The sequence below is a fragment of the Parasteatoda tepidariorum genome, chromosome 7 (genome assembly GCF_982258835.1).
Source record: "Parasteatoda tepidariorum strain Cologne lab strain chromosome 7, Ptep-v5.0, whole genome shotgun sequence".
Lineage (NCBI taxonomy): Eukaryota > Metazoa > Arthropoda > Arachnida > Araneae > Theridiidae > Parasteatoda > Parasteatoda tepidariorum.
Genome location: NC_141761.1, coordinates 94,691,806 through 94,716,902, shown reverse-complemented (window position 1 = coordinate 94,716,902; position 25,097 = coordinate 94,691,806). Strand labels below are relative to the sequence as shown.

The 25,097-nt window shown below is 30.6% G+C and overlaps 1 protein-coding gene across 1 annotated transcript in view; it reads right to left on the bottom strand.

Annotated features, from left to right (window-relative positions):
- Nucleotides 1-25,097, bottom strand: part of LOC107441545 (agrin) — a 165,739-nt gene that overhangs the window by 67,362 nt on the left and 73,280 nt on the right. The window contains exons 5-9 of the mRNA XM_071183122.2: nt 13,027-13,121; nt 10,303-10,417; nt 8,725-8,943; nt 5,891-6,121; nt 4,652-4,804 (exon numbers count right to left, since the gene is read on the bottom strand). Of these exons, the coding sequence (XP_071039223.2) occupies nt 4,652-4,804; nt 5,891-6,121; nt 8,725-8,943; nt 10,303-10,417; nt 13,027-13,121 (813 nt within the window). The remainder of the gene's footprint in view (nt 1-4,651; nt 4,805-5,890; nt 6,122-8,724; nt 8,944-10,302; nt 10,418-13,026; nt 13,122-25,097) is intronic.

Genomic DNA, 25,097 nt, shown 5'->3' with positions numbered 1-25,097 from the left:
TGCGGAAAAAATATACGAATCGAGAGTTACATTTTCATTCGCCGTAGTGAAAATGTTTTTAGAAAAACAATGTTCTATGAAAACTATATCTCAGGTACGACACTGTTTTTCTAGGATATTTTTCACCAGTGAATAGTGAAATATTTTTAAAGAAATCAGTTACAAGTGATTGACGTGAATTGGCAATTTAAGATAAATTGGCAGTTATTCTTCTGAAAAAAGTTTGCAATTTGATGCCTGCAAGTAACGTCACGCGTGAGTTAGCCAATCAGGTTCGACGCACACGTGTGACGTCTCTTGGCAGGTATTCAATTAAATCTGATCTGAAAACTGCTTCAGTGTGATAATAAATCCAAACCTCGAAGGTGTAACGTTAACAGACCACGCACAACCATGTGATTAATTTGAAAGTACCCAATCAAACCACAGAGCAAAATGCATATGACAGTATAGAAAGTCTATGCGCATGACAAAATTTCGTTACATTTTTATTTTATTAATGATGTATTTAATATTTAAAATTCAGAAGAATAAAATTTCGGTTCAAAAATAATAGTTATATAAGCATCGATGGATAATTTTGTATAATTCGATTCAAACTGATAAATTAATAAATACAATAAGATTAAGAGAATTTAAGGAAAAAAATATAGCGTGAAAATTCCTTTAGAGATAAAAAAATTTGCTTAAAAGTGGGCGTATCCTGATCTTAAATCCCTGACCTTAAACACCACAATATTTTAAAGTTTATCAAAACAATATTTTCCATTTTAGAAAGTAAGATTTGTGTATTACACTAGTGACTGGCGCAATGTAGTGATATCTGTCTCTTGTGCCACTAAATTTTAACCAATAAATCATTTACTTATTTACGCTCTAAAACATTAAATAAAGATTAACTAAATCAATAAATAAAATTGGAAAACAATTACAATTTAAATTACTTGGTTCATCTGAAGAAAAAAACTGTTAACAAACAATACGGAAAAAAATTGAACTCAAAACACAAAACTATAAAATCATTAAAAGACTCAGGGTAAACTAACAAAGTATTTTCTTTCTCTTTTTTTTAATGCGGCAAAAATTCTTCATTTCATCCTCCATTAAAAAACTCATTAAATCTTCTTAGAAGGAAAATATACAAAAAAAAATCTCATTTTTCTGAAAATTATTTGAAAAAAGATCTTATATAAAATACATTCATTTTCCGCCGAGCTCCAACAACGAAAATAGCCAAGCTATTTCCCCAACGAAGAATGGCAATCTAATCCGGGCAATTATTTCTGTTGCATGCGCAATTTTGACATTTTATTACATTAAATTAAGGAAACAATACATTAAGAGAACAGTGGATAAAACTTCTAAGTTAGAAGACATTTGGAAAATTTTAAATAGAATAGAATTAGTGTATTTTTACGTTTCGTCTTACATTTAAGCTTCATGCATTGTAAATAAAGGCAAATAAATCATTTAATTCTTAAATAAGTCCATGTATTTTTCAAAATCTAAGAAATAACTACACAGTAGAAAAATGCAGTAAATTTAACCTTAAAACGATAACCTTATTTTTTGCTCCTTAGCTGCACTGTGATTTGCGGAAATATTTTCAGAAAAATGAGAAGCTTAAACATTTTCGGGAACTATAAAGCCCTATTTACACGAAAACTGAAAAAAATGCGTCTGGAAGCGGTCTTCGGACGACGCAAGCCTGAAAAAAAGCTTGTCAAATTCACACCATTCCTGATATTAAGAACCCCTTCTTGCAAATATTATATTTTATTTTATAACCAGATTATATTTTAGCCAAAGATTACATTTGAACCAAAGATTATATTTTATTCGTTGAACAGGCGACCTAATTGTTGGGTTTGCGATTACTTATGTTCAACTCCGTAATCTTGTAATTTTGAACAAAATCCAGAAGAAAAAAGAACTCATGGATCAACTAGTTTGAGAAATTTTGCCTTCGTGGAGGACTTTTTGATGGAACTAACATGCATTTACTTTACATGGGGAGGAAAACCTCCCACGCTTAGCCAGGCAGCAACCCATAATCTGTCTACCACTGAGGATAATTTACGTCAGCACTGTGGTCGGTGCAAGCCGAGTGTGGAATTCGTATCGACCAGGCATCACTGTGATTCGAACCCAGTTCACCTCATTGGAAGGCGAACGCTTTATCCCCTGAGCCACCATGACTTCGTACTTGCCTTACATGGAGAGGAAGACCACAAAAATCTCCCAGGGTTAGCCTGACGGCAAGGGAACTCCAACGCATGATCTGACTACCACTCAGGATATTTTACGTCAGCACTGTGGTCGATGCGAGTTGGGCGTGGAATTCGTATCAACCAGAAATTGCTGGGATTTGAACCTGGTTCACTTCCTTATGAGGCGAATGCATTGTGCCTTGAGCCACCCTGGCAAGATTAGTAGAAAAGAAACAATTACGCAAATACGCCTTTTTACTTCTAAATGATCCTCGGACGTCACAGGCCTGATGTCAGGCCACGTGTAAGTAAAGGTGTGATGCTATGGAAAATCTCTGTCATTTCTACTCATCACCGGCTAATGTGTAGCCATTAGAGAGATATAGTCATGTGATTGATGGGATTCAAACTCGGGATGCCGGATTCAGAAGAAATAATTGCATACCCAAAATGAGCAGGTCAAATCATTTGGAACATCATGCATCGTAAAAAAATCCAGATCAAATTTATCACTCAGAGGGTGCCGGTACTTTTTACCGTTAAATAAATTTTTAACGGAACATGTCATGGAACAAAAATCTGATATATCATAATTTTTGCAATAATAATTACCGTAAAATCATTAATCAGACTAATTAAATAAATATGACTTCAAAATAAACGGGTTTTATTGTAAAAACTATAATTGATTATTATAATTATAATTTTGTTTATTTATAATTGATTATATTGTAATAAATTATAGTTAACTATTTATGCTAAAATTGTATTTAATTATAATTGATTTCAAACATTGAAAGTCAAAATTTGAAAAAAAAAGTTAACTTTTGTGGTTTTTGTGAAAGATTTTTTCTCAGTGCTAGTAAAAGTTCGTTGTAAAAACATTAAGGTAAACAAAAGTGAGTTTAGTTCAGCAAACACACTGTAAAATATTTTTGATAAAATTACGGTTAAAAGTACCGGCACTCAGAGGGCAAGTACTTTTTACCGTGAAATTTCGTGGAATGAAAAAAAGCAAGAATATACTATGAACCCGTATAAACTAATACGGAGAAAGACTTGGAAGCAAAAGTCTCAAAATACATAGTAAAAACAAATAAACGAACTATACTGCTAAATGGAGTGCAAAACTTGGGTTTTTATATTTATAAAAATAAAATAAATCATATTTTGCACATATAAAAGCGTCAAGATCCTTCATTAGCACTGCTTAGAATATAAAATCCAAAATATAATTTATAAATTTTAAGCCAAATTTATTTTCCACGTTAAATAACGCAGCCATCAGTTTCAATATCTTATTCACGTTTCTTTGAAATGCAATTCGAATAAATTTATTCATTCCGAAAAAAAATTCTGTTCGTGCAATAAGAATATTTATGGTCACTTGACTGGATACACGATAAATACGAAACATACTTCATTACGATAAACAAAGTCATAAAATTGAACTAGTGGATCATTTACTATCCTGTGTTTTATACAAATACCGTTTCTCCCACACGGCGTGTAAGATTTGATGAACAATTTAGTTCATTGTTCGGGAGAGGGTTCATTTTATTTAGGTCTATTTTTGTCGCACAGCTATTCGGCTAATAGACGAGAGGAGAAAGCGTATAAACCTCTTTTTTGCTCAGCAGAAAATTTATGTTGGCTAAATTTCGCTCCAATATCGTTGGCTTGTTGCAAGAACTCGCACCCTAAATTGGATTTTAGATTGAAGAAACTAAAATGAGAGATGAAAAAAAATAAATAAATGGATTTCCTTTAAATTTTTTCCCTCTGTTCTGTTTATTTACTCTGAAAGCGAAGGCTGTATTTTAAGTTGAATAAATAGCTGAGACTTAAATCGGTTTTACTCTAAATAAATGATATTAAAGAAATGTATATATTTCTACTTTATTATCTTTTATTTTATTTGTTTCACAGAATTTTTTTATTTCGAAAGAAAAATTATCTTTATTATTCAAATTACTTTAGTACGGGTCGTGGTGGCTCAGGGGATAGAGCGTTCAACTCCCAATGAGGTGACCTTAATTTGAATCCCAGCAGTGGCTGATCGATAAGAATTCTGCTCCTGGCTCTTACGGATCACAGTGCTGACGTAAAATATCCTCAATGGTCGAAGGGTCATGAGTTAGAATCTTCTTGCTGTCGGGCTGGAGAATTGTAAATGTGGGTTAGTTCCATTCAAAGTCCTCCGCGTAGACTAGTTTGTCAAAATTACATAGCTGCGTATTTGAGCATTGATAGTCGCAAGCACATAATTGGGTCGGTTGCTCAAAGTCGTTTATAAAATAAAATTAAATTAAATTTAGTATTGATTGGTGGAATTAGTAAGATCACTTATACAAAATCCGTAACAGTTGGACTATTCGTTTTACAATTATAAATCAAATTTAAGTACATAATGAATAAGATCGTTCCAATACAGCCCATACCTTCTCTACAGCATTTCGCAAATGATGTGGTTCTGTGGCAGTAGCTACTTGGTGGACAGTAGTTAAAAGCATCCTCTGTTCTGCAACTATATTCTCCACCAGTAACAGGATTAACTAATGGCCGTTCACCATCACAGGGTACTTCTTTATATTCTAAGGAAAATTTAATTAAACAAGCACTTAACTAGAGATATAAAGATTCTAATCAACTTATATATCTATCTATTTATCTAACTATCTATCGATCGATATATATATATATTAGACACATCATAACAGACACATTATAAAGAGTAATTTTTGTCTTAAGATAATTATTCTTTATTTAGAAATATCGTATTTATCGCAGAGGAATGTGTCCTGATAAAGACAAGACCTTTCCCATTAAAAGATTTCCTATTTTATTTTATTTTATTCCTCTTTGTGTTTATACACGCACGCACACACGCACGCACACACGCACACACACACACACACACACACACACACACAAATAAAAAATTCTATTTATTATTAATTTTTATCTGCCACATCTTGTACTTTTTAAAAAAAAAATGCTGTTATAATTTGAAATATATATCGCTAAAATCAAAATATGAATGTTATGAATCAAATAAAAAAGGCATTGATAAGTTAATCAGCTTGTCGGTATTCTAAATAAATATAGGCAATTATTTGCCTGCCTATTACTAAAATTTAGCTACGGTAGCTGTTCCGTTATCTTTCGCCTGCTTTTGAATTCTTTTCAGAAATTTGAAAAAAATGTTGGATAATAATGCCATGTAACAGAAAAAAACACGTAAGTGCTTCACGATTGTTTCCGAGAAAAGTAGCTTGTCATCTTTTCTTAACAGATTTTTTTTGAAAAGTTTTCTTTTGGAATAATATGCAGTTTACCATATAAAGATGTCAAATATATAAAAAGCTAAATTTTGAATTTTTCGTCACCTACGTTGATTTTTCAATTGCACAACAGAATAATGGTTACGAACATGCATTGACAGGTAGGAAAAAATGCTACAAAAATTTAACAAATTACTATTGAAGGAGGCAAGATTGAAAATAGTATAAATTTGGGTTTCGCATGAAGCTTAAAATGTACCTACATCTCATAATATAGGTATAAGATTTCAATTTAATGTCCTAAAAAAGAGATATTTTACGGTTACAGTGCTTCATGTTACAGTTTTATGTCTTTCCAAGAAAAATTCCCGGTTTGAAATAATTCAAAATATTTACCTTCACACAGTGACATGGGCAAAATATAAATCTGAGTTTGCTGACGACAAGATTCTTCTTTCAATGCGCAATCATTGTCATGGATAACGTTGTCTGAGCCACATATAGGTTTTCTAATTGGAGGACAATTGAGGTTGCATACGCATTGAGGTAACCCTTTTGTGTCCAGTTGGCAAGTCGCCCCAAATTGGCAATTCTTTTCCACACATCCTTTGGTGCTTGTGCTCATATCTATAAAGAACAAAATAAGAATTGTTACATGTTATTTAAAAATTTGTATTAACTGCTGATTTTTCGCTGTCAGATTAAGGGTTTAAGTCATGGATAAAACTCATTATGTGCGTGTAGTGTAGATGAGAAAGCTTTAGCCAAAAGAGATGCGTTCGCTTTACATTATGAAGTCCGAGATCGAAAAGTTTTTCGTTCTGTTTTTTTGTGCCCTAGCCCGACCGATTCTGAGAGCGGAGGGTGAAATTCAAATTCACTGGAATATAGAGCTAAAACTTTCTAAGAAAAGGGCAAAATAATTTTTTTAGATTATTTATTTAAGAATACAATGTGTAGCCACGGAGGCTCACGGGGAAGAGTGCTAGCTTGGTTCCCCAGGTTCGAATTTCAGCGTTGGGTTCTAGCTCGCACTGACCACAGTGCAGACGCTAAGTATCCTCAGTAGTAGACTGATCATCGGTTAGAATCTCTGTCCCATCGTGCTAACCATGGGAATTTTCCTTCTATGTAACGCACATACTTCTTAGTTCCATCATGAAGTCTTTCATGAAGGCTGGCTTGTCCTTTATGCTTGATCCAGGAGTTTCTTTGTTTTATGGATTGGGGTCAAACTTACAAGGCTTCGGAGATAAACATTGATAGTCATAAACTCGGAATTGAGTCGGCTGTCCAACGCCGGTAATAAAATAAAACACTGCATTGTTAGATATATACACATACATGATGTAAATGAGAGAAAACACGTTTTCAAGTTTTCATAAAATAGTAAATTATGAATTACGTTTATTAAAAAATCACTTGGTAAAACTTTCGAGATTATTTTCAACTTTAAAGGGGCGAATAGTCGTTTTATCCCTCTTTGGCTAAATCCCTTGTCCCGTTAAAGCAGTTGTTAAAAAACGCAGTTACACTGATCGTTTTACTTATTAGGGTTATAAGTTAAGTGATAGAGAAAATAAAACCTAGAGGCGTCTATGTAAATTTAACAGACTACTGCAACTAAATCTTCTAATGCTGTAGTTATTTTTAGAAAAGGCAACTGAACGAAGCTCTTCGTTGACATCGCCAGAAAGGAAATGTCTTCGATTTTATGACCTCAAGTATAAGCGTTTTATATAATATAGATCAACGATTTCATTTCGAAGTAAACCATAATTTGTCTCATTTTATTCATTTTCAGTTTATGTATGGGCACCAAAAACAAATTCACAGCTAGACTAAGTATAGTACAAAAACTGAAAATTCAACTGTCGGCCAGAGATTTTGCCAGAGATTTGTTTGAGAGATTTTGAATGGAGTTTGTCTTATGTTAACAGTAACAATATCTTTATTTTTTACTTTTTACAGGCATTGTTATTTGTATGGAAATTTGCGCGCATGCACTGTCAAGGTCATAAGTGCTAACGTTAAGGCTAGGGAGGACCGAAACACTTTGCAAAATCTCTCTATTTTCATTGGCAAGAATTACTCAAATATTGCAAAACTATTCTGAAGGGCAAAGTCACTCTTCAATTATTTTACTAACGTTGAATAACAATCGTGACTCAAATATATCACTCAAAACCTTAAGCTGAGTTTTAAAATATACTAGTGAATAGGAAAATACTTATCTAGATGTTATGCTATGCAGACATGTCTAATTCAATTTTTTTTAATTTAGCTTTAAAATAGATACTTGCGATTTTCATAAATAATATGTTTATTTGGTATGGTCTCAAGATATTGAAATTTGTGACTAAATAAAATGGGATGCTGTTATAGTGATAGAGAAAATAAAACCTAGAGGCGTCTATGTAAATTTAGCAGACTACTGCAACTAAATCTTCTAATGCTGTAGTTATTTTCAGAATAGGCAACTGAACGAAGCTCTTCGTTGGCGTCGCCAGAAAGGAAATGTCTTCGATTTTATGACCACAAGGATAAGAGTTCTATATAATATAGATCAACGATTGACTTTCGAAGTAAACCACAATTTGTCTCATTTTATTCATTTTCAGCATATGTATGTGTACCAAAAACAAATTCACAGCTAGACTAAATATAGCATAAAAACTGAAAATTCAACTGTCTGCCATAAAACATAATTTTAAAATTAATAGTGATAAAACAATTAAAAATTTTTATACCTCTAATTAAATATTTACAAATAGTCTTTTATAGGTTATAACGTTCACAAAATTACCTTAATGAACTTTATTTATGAAGTCGGAGTTCCGCCGAAAAATTGTTGATCATTTAGAGTTTCGAAGCCGAAAAAAAATGGGAACCGGTAATGTAGCTCTATTTACGGTAAGTGACCGTAGGTAGAGCAATGTTTAAAAATGACCTGTGTTTAAAAACACATTAAAATTTTATTTAAATAAAGCATCGTTTGTATTTTATACTTGGCTTTAAAAAATCTAAATATTATATTAGTCATAAAAATTTATTTTGTTTTTCTTAGGTTCTTCTATAATTTATTTTTAAAATCTTTAAAATGAACCCGTTAGGGAACGGAGAAAGCATCTTCGGACAAATAATCTCCTTTAGTTAGTGCTTCTTTGGATCAATGAATAACATTTTTTACCACTAAATAACTATATTATGCTCTGAAAAAAATTTAATACCTTGACCAGAGCTGCTAATATCTTCGCATTCTCCATAAAACATTGCTTTTAGGTTTCTGTTGCTGATGCAGGCTGCTCTTCTCATTTTGCATTCATTAGGATAAGATAGACCATTGCTAGCACAAACTGCTTCGTAAGTGTCTGGGCAGTTTACTGGACAAACACAATGTCCATTCTCACATCGAGCTCCGTACTTACAGTGAACATTTTGGCACAAATCTAAAGTTGTGTGAAATGATTAAATCAAATTGATGAAAAAGATTGATTTTTGTTTATTATTTAAATATGCTGAAAGAAACACTCTAGAATATACGATTTACGAATCAAAAATCTTTTTATTTTATTTTACAAAAGAGAGAACAACGCCTCGCTTTTCAAAATATGTTGCATTCGCTTAAGCTATAAAATGCATATTTTATTTTCTTGAGAAAAACATCATAATATATTTGAAGTTTCATTACCTTCAAACTATTAAATTGAAGAGAGAGTAAAATTAATATTTAAAATTAAAAATCATTAATAGGAAATTTTTTTCTAACATGTATTACTATTTCTATTCATCAAATCACAAAAAATCTGCACCATTGTTAAAATTTTCATCACATATAGTAGCGAAATACAGGGAGCACCCATAGAAGCAATAACCGACATTAATGTAGGCTGTTTACTAAAGTCTGAATTTACTGCCTAATTAAAATTATCTTAAAACGAGGTACGGGCAGTACTAGGGAAAAATTTCCCTTTACTTCCTATACAGAAATTAATTTAGTTGAAATTTATTAGTTGAAATTAATTAGTTGAAAGAAGGCTCTCACCAAATCTAATAGGTACAGGGAGTACTGGGATAGTCTTTTTTGCTTTCAGTTATCTTATATTGAGTCAAGGTGGCTCAGGAGATAGAGCGCTCACCTCCCGAGGTCACCCGAATTTGAATCTCAGCAGTGACTGGTTGATGCGACTTCCGCACCTGACTCGTACCGACCACAGTGATGTACTATATCCTCAGTAGTAGACGGATCATGGGCTCGAGTCCCCTTACCGTCAAGCTACTTGGAGGTTTTCCTTGCTATGCAATTAAAATGCTGTTTAATTCCATTAACAAGTCCTCCACGAAGGCAAATTTCTCCCAGTACTTGATTCAGAAGTTCTCTTAACTTCTGGATTCGGTTCAAAATTATAAGGCGACGGCGTCGAACATTGGTAGTCGTAAACTCCAAATTAGATTTGCTGTAAGCGACGGTTAATAAATAAAATGACCTCAGAATAATATTCGTATGATTGTCTAATTTTCCATGAAAGATTTTCTTATTTTCATGAGTGTCTGATTTCCATCACATGATTTAAATGTTTTTATTTTAGCTTGTTTTTTTATGCGAGGGTGAACAAATTAATTTAAATAACTTTATAAACACTAATCACACATTTTTCAGATAAATTTCTGTTATTAGTTAATGCATGAATGCTTTCTATTTTTTATAAATATTAATAGATGATTAATAAATATAATAAAATAATAATATTAATACAATTTTTTAATAACATAAGTGTAAGACAATAGACAGGGAATCAATATCATACCGCAAGGTCCTTTTGATCCTACCACAACATATTGTCTCTTGTTGCAAGCTGATACTCTCATTTCACACTCATTTAAATACGTCATGCCATCTGTACCGCAGACAGAGGACTCAATCTAAAAAAATATTGATTACTAATTTAAGACACGTTAAGACACGTCTCAGGTAAACGTTTCAGAACATCTCAGAGGAGTAAGGTGCATCCTCACGACTCGAAGCAATGCAGGATCAGAAATGCTCTCCTGAAGCTTTGATGCATGTCATAAGCATACCGTAAGTGACTATTGGTCTTTAATAATAAATGTACAAACATAAAAAGAACTTGAGTCAAATGGGTAGCAGGAAAGTGTTCGAAGTTTCTTCTACCGACTGCAATGTCTAGAGGTGAGTTCGTGCTCGCTTTTGGAAATCCAAAACCACCCAAGATTGAAGATTTTAATCCGAGTTCATCTGAGGCAGAGTTATAAAGGATTACTTAAAGCGCCTATTTACACGAGGATGAGATACATGTAGGATAAAAGCGAAATTTTGTGACCTAGTGACTCAGCCTCTAATTCCTAAATAAAGAAATTAATAATTAAGATCTTTTTATCAAAACTAATTAATAAATTGTTCATTTTTTATACTTAATAAATGCACCAAACGTTTGTTTAAAAGTGCTAAAAAAAGTTCATGTACATTTTATCATGAGTCCGAGTTCACCCTGAACCTTTTTACAGTACGTGTCTGGCCCAGGCTTGGGCTGAGCCAGTCTCTAATCTTGTGCAACGAAGCATGGAATTATCCATCTGCTTCTCTGGCCAAAATAAAAATTTCCTGCAAGAACGCTCGGAACAATCGCTCAACGCCGTTTCAGGAAAACATTTCCAATCCTGCATTGCTGAGTTATTTCAAGTCCTACTCCTCCTACCTACCCCTCTAAGAAGTTATGAAGCGTTTGACAAAGAGAATTATTTTTGAAGAATTTTCCGCCTATATTCAAATTCATATAACTCAGAAGTAAAGTTCAAGCAATCAAAAATCCAATTAGATGGATAATAGTCCTTTAACTACTAACGGGACTCATTTGTCCCAATAAAAGTCGATCACTGCAGGTGGGACATATGTATCCCACCATTGAGTACGGCAGGGTACATGTCCTAACCTCTAAATTGATAACCGCTTGTCAGAAAAATCCCAAATACTAAATTTACCTTATTTGTGACCTAATTTGTCATTTTAAATAATAAACGGGACAAGAAAAATCATTTTTTATAATTCATAGTCAAAGGGTTAACCTGAATACTACTAATAAATCTTATAGTTTTCTTATAACCCATCAGATTTCTCTTAATTTGCTTGGAAGTAAATTATTATACCTGAGAACTTAATTACAAAACATATCTGTAATTTAAGAACTTGAGGCTATATAGTGATAAATTAAATTATTTTGAAATGTTAATAGTTTTCACCAAACTGTTCCTTAATACTGATTCCCGATAGATACTTTTCAAATTTCCAAAATTTACAATAAATGGCTGCACAATGCGTCGAAAAATTTTATGGCTTGCAAAAAATATCATAATGATTTTCTACAAAAATAATCACTTTGACAAAATACGGCTGATCCTTATATTACCCCAAAACTTTATTTTCAGTTATAATCATTTATAATGTTTGTTCATTATCGGATTTAATTAATTGAAATAACAATATTTTGTAATATGTAGCACTAAAACTTAATATTACTTCGGTAAAACTTTTCTCAATAATTAAATAAAATGGAAAATACAAAATTAATATTGACATTGTAAGCCGATCGTTTTTCCCATGGATTTCAAATGATTTTAATACCTAAACTCTTCATTTTTTAATTTGAGGATAAATTTGCACAGTCCCTCAAATCTCATCATTTTAATAAACCATAAATTTTAAAGATGTTTAAAATTTAAAGGTAAAAAGAATAGTACTTTAATGAACTTACCTACCCTATGATGAAGATAATTTTATTGAAGTTTTACCTTTAATATTTAATAACATCAAACAACATATTAGTGATATAAAGTAGCGTTCCACTGACGTCTCATATTTTATTACTGAGAGGTTGTCATTTTAAGTGAATGATCTGAATTATGCAATAAATTATTCTTATTCATCTCGCTAATTCTGGTCTGGAATGAAAAGCATTGAACCACTCTGTATCTCAACCGAGCCAGTATCGTTTGAATAAATAATAAATACTTGTTTCAACTAATCAATCGCCTAAAGGTTGATGAAACAGGAAAAAAAATCGTGGTTTTGGAAGGAAAAAAAAGGGAAAAAATGATAAAATATGCAATTAATCTAAGAGGGTGAGCACTGATTTTTAGAACAAATGCAAAAAAGCAAATTTTTTATGTTTGTTTTGTCATTGTTTGTAAAATATTTCGTGAAATTTAATATAAAAAATTTGATGTGGAGTATATTAACATTATGTTTTTGAGGATTTAACTGTAGTTTAATCCTCTAAACAATACTAATTATGACAGATTATTTGACCTCACTATCTCTACTCATTAAAAGTTCATTACATTTTTAGATCATTCGAACATATTTTAGAGCTCTCTGAAGTGGGAAATCAATTTCTCGCTTACTCTGTACTTTTTTTCAAACTTAATTCTTGCTTTTTAAAAAAATTATTTATCGATCATACCTACATTTTATTCTAGATACAAAAACATTTAAATGAAAATCTTTAAATGATTACCTTCACACAGGAGTGTGGACAAACACATCTGGCTTCATTGTTTCCGTTGCTTTCACAAATAGCATAGAATTCACACTTCTTGCTTTCACATCCATCTACAGTGAAAACAGAACGGAAAGTCAGAACAGACTACAAAAATGATTTCTCAAAATCAGGATATTATGGGCAACATTAAAATTGGTGACAGTATAATTTTGTTAATAGCTTTTTCTGGAAAAAAGAACAACGCAAAATTCAAGTAGTTTAGATAAAATTTGCATATTCATTACTTTAATTAAATTAGCAATTGTTGGGTGATGGGTGGAATCAGTTTATCATATAAGATACTAACAGCCTGGTTTGAGGTAAGAATATTATTCGACACTGAGATGCATTATTATTTCTAATCGTAGTTGCACTTTCCTTTGAACGCATAAAAATAAGACAGAAAATTTGGTATCGTGTCAGTGTGGAAGTTAGTTAGTTTATATCATATAAGATACCAGAGTTGGCCGTTGATTACAGTAATCCATTACAACTGTAATTGATTACAGATAATTACAGCTATGTAATCAATTACTTGTAATCGTGATTACAACTTTCAAAAAATTCTGATTACAGCTGTAATCATTATTACAATTTTGATTACAGTAATCAATTACTTGTAATCACGATTACAAGTAATCAATTACTTGTAATCGTGATTACAACTTTCAAAAAATTTTGATTACAGCTGTAATCATGATTACAATTTTGATTACAGCAATCAATTACCTGTAATCATGATTCCAAGTAATTGCGATTACAAGTAATCACAACAAAAACGATTACGAGTAATTATGATTATAAGTAATCAAAATATATGATTACGTGTAATCATGATTACATGTAATTTGATTACATGTAATTGTGATTACTTGTAATCAAACTATACGATTACAAGTTATTACGATTGTATACTATAGTCAAATTTTTTATGTAAGTATTCATGTGTTTACATACTTTTATGTACATAGAATGTACGCACGCATGAACGTACAATTTGCGATTCCTATACATACAATGTATGCACAAACGTTGTTTGTACGTATAATATTCATAATTATATTGTAATATACTTAATGCAATGCGCATATGCTTAGTACATATAATTACGCATTTATGATACATGTACGCATGTATGCTAGTTTGTACAAAAAGGCAATGTTTTGTATCTTTGTATACATAGACAATGTATGTATGATCGTATATGAAAATAATGTTTATGCGTTTGCATGCTTTTATGTACTTAAGTACATATATTGTATAAATTTACGATAATAGCACGTACATACAATGTACGTATGTGTATAAAATTGTACGTATTTGCGTACAATATGTAAGAATGTTATTTAAAGGTGCAATATATGCACATAGTTGCGTAAATAAAATGCGTACATGTATACATGCATATTTATATGTACATCGATATATGTGCACGCAAAGTATGTACTTATGTACAACTTACGTATGTATTTGTATAACTACATACTTTGTTAATACTTATGCGCATGTAATGCATGGATGTACAAAAAAATAGTTATATGCACAATGTACGCATGTACATACAACGTATACATGTACATAATTACAAGTAATGTACAAATACATGCATACATTTAAATAGATGTAATTACAATATACACATACATTAAAAAAAATTTATGAGTAAAGTTATTAAAATTTGTTTTAAAATTTATTCTAAGGCATATGAAACTCGACCTCATATTTTTTAGGAAGCAAACGATAATTTTATTTGGAATTTCTAAATATTAATTCCACACATAAAATTTACCGTTTTTCTTACCATTTAAAAAATTTCTATGAATCATGCATTATGTTATAAAAAAAATAAATCTATGTTGTCAAACATTTCATGAAAATACCTGAAAATAATTTTTTATTCAGAGAATTTCAAAATGATATAGAACAATTAAAGCTGAAAACTAAACTTAAATATCGTTTGTTTTTGTCATTTAACTTGCTTGACTCATTAAAAGTTAATTTACATGCATTTTATTTATTGCATTGTACACATATGTAGACATAAATGTAATGTACATATGTATACGTGTAATGTATGTACGCATGTACAATGTATGTACATACATTCATGTATTGTACGTGCATATATAGTACATATGGATATGCATACATGGAACATACGTGTATTGTACATGTGTGGATACATTCATTGGACATATATACATTGCACCATATGCATAGATAGGGATAGCATGCATGTACACATGTAAAATTTGTACGAAAGAATAATGCCCAATATATTTATGCACATATGTACTGTATATGTACACATATGTACATTATATGAACATTAAATATTCATTTCATCATATGTACATTATATGAATATACATCTGTACGCTATATGTATATACATCTGTACAATATATGCATCTCAAATGTGTGTATGTACGTACGTTATGCATGTCGAATATATGTATGAATATATGTAAAATATAAATACGCCTAATGTACGTACAATCGTACACAAATGTATTATGCATATTTGGATACTTACATTGAGCCAGAACATATTATGTACATGTACATAAATACACTGGACATGCATATCATGTACATGTATACATACATATATTGTACATCCTACAGACATACCTATATTGTACATGCATACATACATTATTACTGTTCACAATTGCACATGCATGCATGGGACATACATTGTACAGACAATGTATGTATGTTCGTACAAACACAAGTACATGTATATACATGCGTACATGAACATAGATATACATTTTACATACACAAATATTTGCATAAAATGCACATATTCATTGTGTATAAATGTACATGTCTACATTGTTTGCACATACATACGTAATTATTATCTATATACATACGTACATATATTTTATACCTACAATATAAGTGTATGTACATGTGTGCGAAACTAAAATGTCTGAACATGTGCACTAGATAAAATCATATGTACATGCATTTTCGTTACATTCATTTGTACGTTTACAAATACGTACAAAATGCAGTACATGTTAATGCGTGCAAAATGTATCATTATAAAATATATTCTACTATCTACTGTAAAATATAATCATTTATAAGAATACAATAGTCTTGTAATCGTGTAATTAGATTACATGTAATCATAATTACATGTAATCAAATTACATGCAATCAAATTACATGTAATCATGATTACATGTAATCATATATTTTGATTACTTGTAATCATAATTACTCGTAATCGTTTTTGTTGTGATTACATGTAATCGCAATTACTTGTAATCATGATTACAAGTAATTGATTACTGTAGTCAAAATTGTAATCATGATTACAGCTGTAATCAAAATTTTTTGAAAGTTGTAATCATGATTACAAGTAATTGATTACTGTAATCGACTATGTAATCATGATTACAGCTGTAATCAAACTTTGTAATCACGATTACAAGTAATTGATTACTGTAATCAATATTGTAATCATGATTACAGCTGTAATCAAAATTTTTGAAAATTGTAATCTTGATTACAAGTAATTGATTACTGTAATCAAAAAATGTAATCGATTACATTTTTGGCCAACTCTGTAAGATACTAACAGCCTGGTTTGAGGTAAGAATATTATTCGACACTGAGATACATTATTATTTCAAATTGTAGTTGCACTTTCTTTTGAAGGAATAAAAGTGTGACAGAAAATTTGGATTCGTGTCAGTGTGGAAGTCAGTTAGTTTATATCATAAAAGATAAGAACAGCCTGATTTGAGGTGAGAATATTATTACAGACACTGAGATGCATTATTATTTCTAATCGTATTTGCACTTTACTTTGAAAGAATAAAAATGTGACAGAAAATCTGGTATTGCGTCAGTGTGGAAGTCAGTTAGTTTATATCATAAAAGATAGGAACAGCTTGATTTGAGGTAAAAATATTATTACAGACACTGAGATGCATTATTATTTCTAATCGTAGTTGCTCTTTCCTTTAAAAGAATAAAAATGTGGCAGAAAATCTGGTATCGCGTCAGCGTGGAAGTTAGTTAGTTTATATCATATAAGATACTAACAGCCTGGTTTGAGGTAAGAATATTATTCGACACTGAGATACATTATTATTTCAAATTGTAGTTGCACTTTCTTTTGAAGGAATAAAAGTGTGACAGAAAATTTGGATTCGTGTCAGTGTGGAAGTCAGTTAGTTTATATCATAAAAGATAAGAACAGTCTGATTTGAGGTGAGAATATTATTACAGACACTGAGATGCATTATTATTTCTAATCGTAGTTGCTCTTTCCTTTAAAAGAATAAAAATGTGGCAGAAAGTCTGGTATCGCGTCAGCGTGGAAGTTAGTTAGTTTATATCATATAAGATACTAACAGCCTGGTTTGAGGTAAGAATATTATTCGACACTGAGATACATTATTATTTCTAATCGTAGTTGCACTTTCCTTTGAAAGAATGGAAATGCGGCAGAAAATTTGCTATCCTTGTCAGTGCTAGGAGTTAGTCGGAAAATTTTCTTGCTCATTCTGTGTGCTGCAAGAAAGAATGTTTGTTTATCCTTCAAAGTTACAAAAAAAGATTGTTAGAAAAATTCACCAACCTCCCAGAACAAGTGAGTGGGAATTTTATAATAAACGCCTATTAGTATTTTACATTATAATTATCAATATTAACGAAAGGATGTAGTTGCTTAAATATAAATTATAATGCAGCTCATATTAAAAACTTCTCTTTGGGAGATTTATTTTGAAAGAAATCTAAAGCTGTGTATGGAGAAAATACGAAGCGTATTGCGCGGAAATTTGATTTTCGAAGCATATGTGTGTTTCACTTCAATACATTTGACGGTAGCTTTCAAGCATTACACCATCATCATTAAATTGAGGTAGATATTTATTGCAGTTCAGTATTGAACATTATTGGAAAGTTAATCGGTTTTTTTACGTGTTACGTATTCTTAGAAGTTAAAAAGAGTATCAAATATGATGTGAACACATTTCAACCTGTCTAATATAAAAATTTTGGCATTGAATAAATAAGAAAGTGAAAAATAAACAACTTTTATTTAAAGTTTAAATTTCCTGCTCTGAGAAAAAAACTATTTTCAAAACTACCATATGGTAAAATTTGTCGTGTTTCTGTCGCTATGGCAGTGTCAAAAAGCTCTATAATGCTTACAGAATCGCTTTAATAATCATTTTGGTAAAATTCACAATAAAATATGGTTTTACAATATGTGATAAAATTAGGTTAGCGTGGTAAAATTTGGTAATTTTATTGATACCTTGGAGAATGGCACAAAAACTGGTTAAATTTACCTTTCAGTTTTGTATTTTGTACTAAATGTGTGATAATAAGAATAAATGCGTGGTAATTTCAGGTAAAAAGTTACCATATGAACGGAAAAATTACCAAGCGAATTATTTAAATACCGTATATTTTGATTTTATTAATCATAATTATGGATTTTTTTAAACCAGAACTGTCATTACCACACAATAAGGTAATTTATCAAAATTGTTTTCTCCCTTTGATTCTATTGGTTGAAATATTGTTACTATTATGTGTTTAATTAAGTTTGCGGTTATTTACTATTATTATTTTTTCATTATTGCTTTGTTTAGAGATTAAAAATATACATGTGTATTACTGCTCTTTTTTCTTTTTTTTAATTTCATAACTTTTGTTATAATTTTTGATTTTAATTTTCAGGAACATATTCTTACTGTAAAATTTTAGTACCAAAAAAGAAAAGAAAAAAAGACAGTGCTACACAAAAGTTATCCACAAATTTCCCCCCAGTCATTAGACATGGTAATGCCACCATAGTTTGGAGGTTAGTATTGAAATCCGAAGAAACTGAATGGACTCAGACAACTTAGTTTTCTCAGATACTGATAGGCCACGAATAAAATGGAAAACTGGCAGGCAAGCTAACAAGGGTGAATCTAAAACCTTCAATCAAATAAAGGTTATCGAATAGGTCCCTAAAATAAATCCTCAATCAATTAGAGATAAGAAGAGGAGACTTGAAGACAAAATTGATAGCATATATCACCTGGACAACACCCCCGACAGCTAATCAACTGGTTTGTTTCCGCCTTTAAAACCACATTTTCATGTAATTACTGGTTTATCAGTAGTTCCCTACGAAGAAAGTGGCATTTATTTTCGATATCATATTTGTTTATTACAGGGCGCGTAGCCAAATCTTGTAACAAAAAATAAGCACCTTTTAAGTACTTTTTAAGCACTCAAAAAGCATTTTTAAGCACTATATACATTAACAAAATGCAAAATAATTTTCAAAGGCTTCACATGATCATTATAAAGTAACTAGTTTTTGATTAACTCTTTTTAGTTGATTATATTAGCAATTAAAAATGATCAAGAGTCAGAAAGAGATTTCAGAGGGTGGAAAATGAAGCTTGGCATTGATAATATCAAGCAAAATGCAGAAGAGTTGCACGTGAGAGTGCAATAATCTCACAGATCCCAATTCACTATACGCACATGCGAACTCGCAAGTATTTCATCAAACCTGTACAATGACTGGTGCTTTCATATGCTATGGACCGACGGCACGCTGAAATATATTGTGGATAAATGAATTGTTAGAACGTTGAATAGAAAAATGCGAAAAGCACGCTTTTGCATAATACATGGTGAAAATTGGCAAGGCAAAGAAAAAAAATCTCATTTTCAAAAAGAGAAAATTAAGCACTTTTTAAAAATACCCAATGAATAAAGCACCTTTAAGGGCATTTAAAAAAGGAAAATCTAAAATAAGCACCTTTAAGCACTTTTTAAAAACGCTACGCACCATGTATTAAATTGAGATACATGTCGAATGAATTTGAACAAAAAATTATAATCTTTCTCGCGTATCTGTAATTTTAAAGATTTTATCCACAGCTGAGCATAGTTAAGATCCCATAATCAATAACATTAAACTGAAACACTCAATTTCTTTAGAGATAACAAATCTTTCTTTCTTTAAATGCAACTTCAAAGCATAACAATTATTCAAAATAAATAAACATGTCGTAAACATCTCTGAAGAGTCGATTGCATTTTCATACGAAATCATTAGTTTTAAACAAAATTTTATTCAGGAGCTGAGTTATCAATTTCTTATTAAATATTTCTTGAACACCCGTGTCAAAAGTAAAATAAAAAAAGGCATGCACATAAGGAGTTACAGATTAATATTTAAGTGCGAAAGAAGCAAAATCTTTATTAAAATCTATGTCAAATCACCAATGAGAGAGGCACGACGAAAGACAAAAAAAAAAAAAAAAAAAAAAAAAAAAAAGAAAGAAAAACTAGTTTGATACCCTTATAAAACTTACGACGCGTTCCTAATAATCATTTTTCAAACTCTCACATGATTACCGGGGAAATCAAAGAAGTTATGATATTTAAGTCCTCCCTTCCCCTATAGTGATTGATTCTGCGAAAAAGTTTATATTAATTTCTGATTTAAATATTAGATTGTGACCCATGCTTTTTCCTTTATTTTAGACAAGAATTTAAACAAGTTTGCAAGGATGTTAGAGTGTTTGAAATACTTGATTGAACCGCCTCTTTTAATAGTGATTATTTTTGTTTCGGAAATATCCATTTATTCCTCGCGTGATTCTCCCACTTCGGAAGCATATCCGTTTATTCCCCGCTTGGGACTCAATATCTAAATAATCTTTATTTCAATTTTGACAAAGATTCTGAAAAAATATATTTAAATCGGTTACAACAGATTATCACGCAAAAGATTTTTTTAAAAAAATATTTAAGATTACTGCAGAGAGTTACATTAGTAAACATAATTACAAAAATCTGCAAGCTTATATCAAACGAAATTATTATTGAAAACATGTAAATATATATATATTTACTGCTATGATTAAAAATGTATCTAATTTTGAGAATGCGCACCATTATAATTAAGAGCACTTCTTTCCTGAAAATTATTTTTTTCCTGTTAGAAAAAATATTTTTTATAACATTTTAATTAGGTGTTCCGGCGAAAAAGTTTATACCGCAAAAAAATGAAATGTGCTCGTAAGTATATATGAAAGAAGATTAGTTTTTTAAAAGTTAATTACGCGCATAATTAGAACTGTCCTAAATGAGAGAGTGGCTTTCGATTTCTATTAAACTTACGTAATATGATTTAATTTATTTTGAATCTCGAATAATTAGTTCTAAAATTGCTCCAAAAAATAAAGTTTGATTCTAATGAAAAAAACTTTTAAATTATTTTGCATTTCTGGAAATCTCATTCAAAAAAAATTCAGTTTTTGAAATAACTTATTCTTAAAAAGATGCACAGAATTAAGAGCGATATTCGAAATTCGAACTAGAATTATCAACTCTAAATCTTAAACCGTTCGAAATTTAGAAGCATGATGAGTCATAATATGGTACAAGAATGCTGCAAACTTATTTTGTTTCCATGTTGAACCATATTGTCATACTTCTTAATCTAGATTACATGGTGATACGGTTTAACATAATAACAAACACGGTTGAAATGAACACATTGTTAAATTTTTTCATATTATGGTTCAAACTTTCTGCAACCTTAATTTGGCGTTAAGTTAACATATTATCGTACTTCTTATACTTTAGTGCATTTATTTCACGGTGACATGGTTTAACTTCATCCAAAACTCGGTTCAAAGGATGACTTTATTAAATATTACACAATATCATGTTTTCAGGTTGAACCGCCTTTTTAGAGAGTAAATTATTCCATGCACTGTTTGAAATTTCTCTGAAAAAAATGGTTAAATAACAATTTATTTAATAGTTATTTAACCATATTCAAGCGGAACAGTCAAAGAGCCATAAATAAGATGGTATTCAAACTGTTAACTGTGAGAAAAACCGTTTTTTAACTGTTCTCACCTAATACGGTTAAACAACCAGAATTTTATCACACCAAAACGCCCACCTAATGAAGTCACTTTGTACCGGCAGATGGGTATATATTATAATCCGTCAATTTCATGACCGACTGAACGGGGATTTGAGTCCCAACGTTGACACCACAATGTTTTCTCCATACCGTTAAACATCTGAAGAGTTCCAGTATACTGCACTCCCGAATTTGTGACCATGGGCAATTAGAATACGATATTCTCATTCACGCATAGATGGCTCCCCATAAAGCTGTTAAACTATCTCTAATGTCCAGTTAAATTTTTTTACGGTTTTGAAACCAGGCTAGTTGTAAATGGTTTCTAAACCTTAAAGGTAAAAAATGTTTCTTTTTTCGAAAATATATACGGTTAATTGGATGAGCAGACTGCTGCTGGTTATTTTACCACAAATTTGGAACGAAAATTCTAACAGTGTGAGCAAATCACCACGAATGTTTTTTCGGTACTTACCACTCTGAGAAAAAAAGTATGATCTAAGCTACCAGAATATGGTTAATTTACCGTATTTCTGGCTCTATGAGATCACAAAAAGGCCGTGTATTTATATGTGCAAAACATATAATAAATAGTGATAAAATTTATTATAAATGTTCATTACAAACATCACTAAATACATTACATTTCATTACAAAAATCACTAAATAAAGGGTTTAAATTTCGTATATTTATGTTTTTATTACCGAAATTATGTTTTTCTTCTTACTAGAAATATCATTACAGTACGGTAATTTTACCGATTATAGAGGACGTGTGTTTGCGACTGCTTTTCCGAGTTGTCTTGAATTTTAATCATGGATTTTAGTATTGCGATGTATAGTCCAAAAATTATAGATATTTAATGATATATCACAATATTTTTCCAATTTAACAAGTTTTTATTATTTTAACAACGGTCAATATTTCAGTTTTCCAGTCAATTCAGTTTTATCATCAATAATTATCGTAATGTATTCGATTCGCGATGTTATCTTTTAGATTTGTTATATGCTATCAATTATGGTCGTGATATTATCGCATTCGATCATAGTTATCCCTAATGATAGCAATATTTTAGCACTTATTATTGACCTGTGTAAGCTAGACCAATCACCTTTAACACGACCGGTGACCATAACTGATGACCTGTGGAAACACGGTAAATTTTACCATATTCTGGTTGTTTTGACCATACTTTTTTCCATTGGTGGCATCTATTAACTTTTTTAAAAGAATGAAGCTCTTAGAGTTTTCGAAAATGTTATTGAAATCAAAAATGTCAATAAGAGGACTAAAACTACATTTAAAGCTTATAGTTACCAACATACGAATATTTAATGTAAATGTCTAAACAAATTTTACTCAGAAACCAATCTACAAGAGAAATATCCATTTAATAATTTATAAACATCTATAAATTACCAATTCATTTCGCTTTCAAAGGAAACCGATAAAGGACTTAAATTATCAAACAATTTTTAAACAATTTTTTTAAAGCAATTTTTAAAAATGGTTTAAGTGCAGGGATGTATTAATTAATAGGTTAGATAAATAACTAAATTCCTTGGAAATGAATAAACACATAAAAATGCGTCGTATATCACTAAATATCTTAAGGAATTTAAGAATGGTGATACACTTGAATAAGTAGAGATTATATTTTCTCATGTCATGTTTTATTACAATTTAGACGTTTATTTAATCTATCGAATTAGTTCCAAACTTTTCAAAATGTATATCAAAAGAAATTAGAGAGGTTTTTTTTTCAAATTATAAAAAAATAGCTCTTATTTTATGTTTGAAAAACCAAGCATACATATGAATATTTCATTCAATCTCCTTTCATAATTTAATTATTTTTACTTTACTGGGTTTATGTTAACTCACTTTTGTTAGTGAGAGGTTGGAATTCTGCATTCAAAGCTTCAATCACTTTTCAATTAGCTAGAGCACTTCTACTGGAGCTCTAAGCTCGATAAAAAATGCAAGTTTCATCAGTTTTAACTGGTAAGAGCTAAAACGACCAGTGACCAACAAACACAAATTAATGCGATATGGAATTTACTGTCACTATAAATTCTGACAATTTCCCGATCAGATTGAGCACTCGAATTTTAACTGGAACTCTGTGATGAGTGCAATACAAGTTCTAATTATTTTCTGATTAAAATAGTATAATTTATTGCCTTTTATCTTCAAAAGAAATTTACGATATATCAAAATTTTCGCTAGTTTCCGATTAGCTACAGTACTCAAATTCTACATCTCATGAAACACATGTTACATTGTTTCCTAATGTAACAAGCAAAACTTATCTCCATTTTTGATGCTACTCTAAATTTTGGCCACTTTCCAACAAGCACAAACAAAAAGATTCAAAACTAAATCGAAGAAAAAATGGAATTTTCAAAAACCATGCTTTTCAAGTGGTTTAAAAAGGAGTTCTATTATTCTCTCATAGTTCTATTTTTCTCTTCTCTTAAACTATAGGCTCTAAATGGAGGCTCTACTGTTCCCTAAACATCTGACTGCATGAAGGCTTATAAGTAAGTGGTAAGAATATCTAGAAGACCAGTATTAGTTTCAGAGAAAAGTGTAATAAGCTATTCGATACACTTCAAAATTATTTTTTTCTTACCCCCCCCCAAAAAAAAACCCACTTAAAACTTTAATTCTGCTTACGTTAGTTAAGCAGTTGTTGATGCTGTAGTTTAATGAATTTAACTATAAAAAATGTGTAAGTCTTTTCTTTTCTTTTTTTCTCCTCCTTTAATATCACGAACTATCAAATTAATTTGAAATTATTTGTTTTTCATTCATTATTATCATAGTGTAATGATAGTCTGAATTTTTTATAATGATTTCTTTAAAAGCTATTTTACATTCTACAATAATTCAAGGCGAATAATCATTTTTCTTCATAAAGTACAATACCCTTTCCTAATTAAAAGGTAATGATGATTCGTATTCATTAATCCTTATTACTTATTACTTTCAAAGAAGGCTTTTAGGCAAAAAAAAAAGTTTTTTTTCTTTTACCTGCAATATCTTCTAAGGAAGTTAGGGAGACTTTTAAAAAATCGATATAAAGACCACTTTCTATATATCTCACATTAGAAA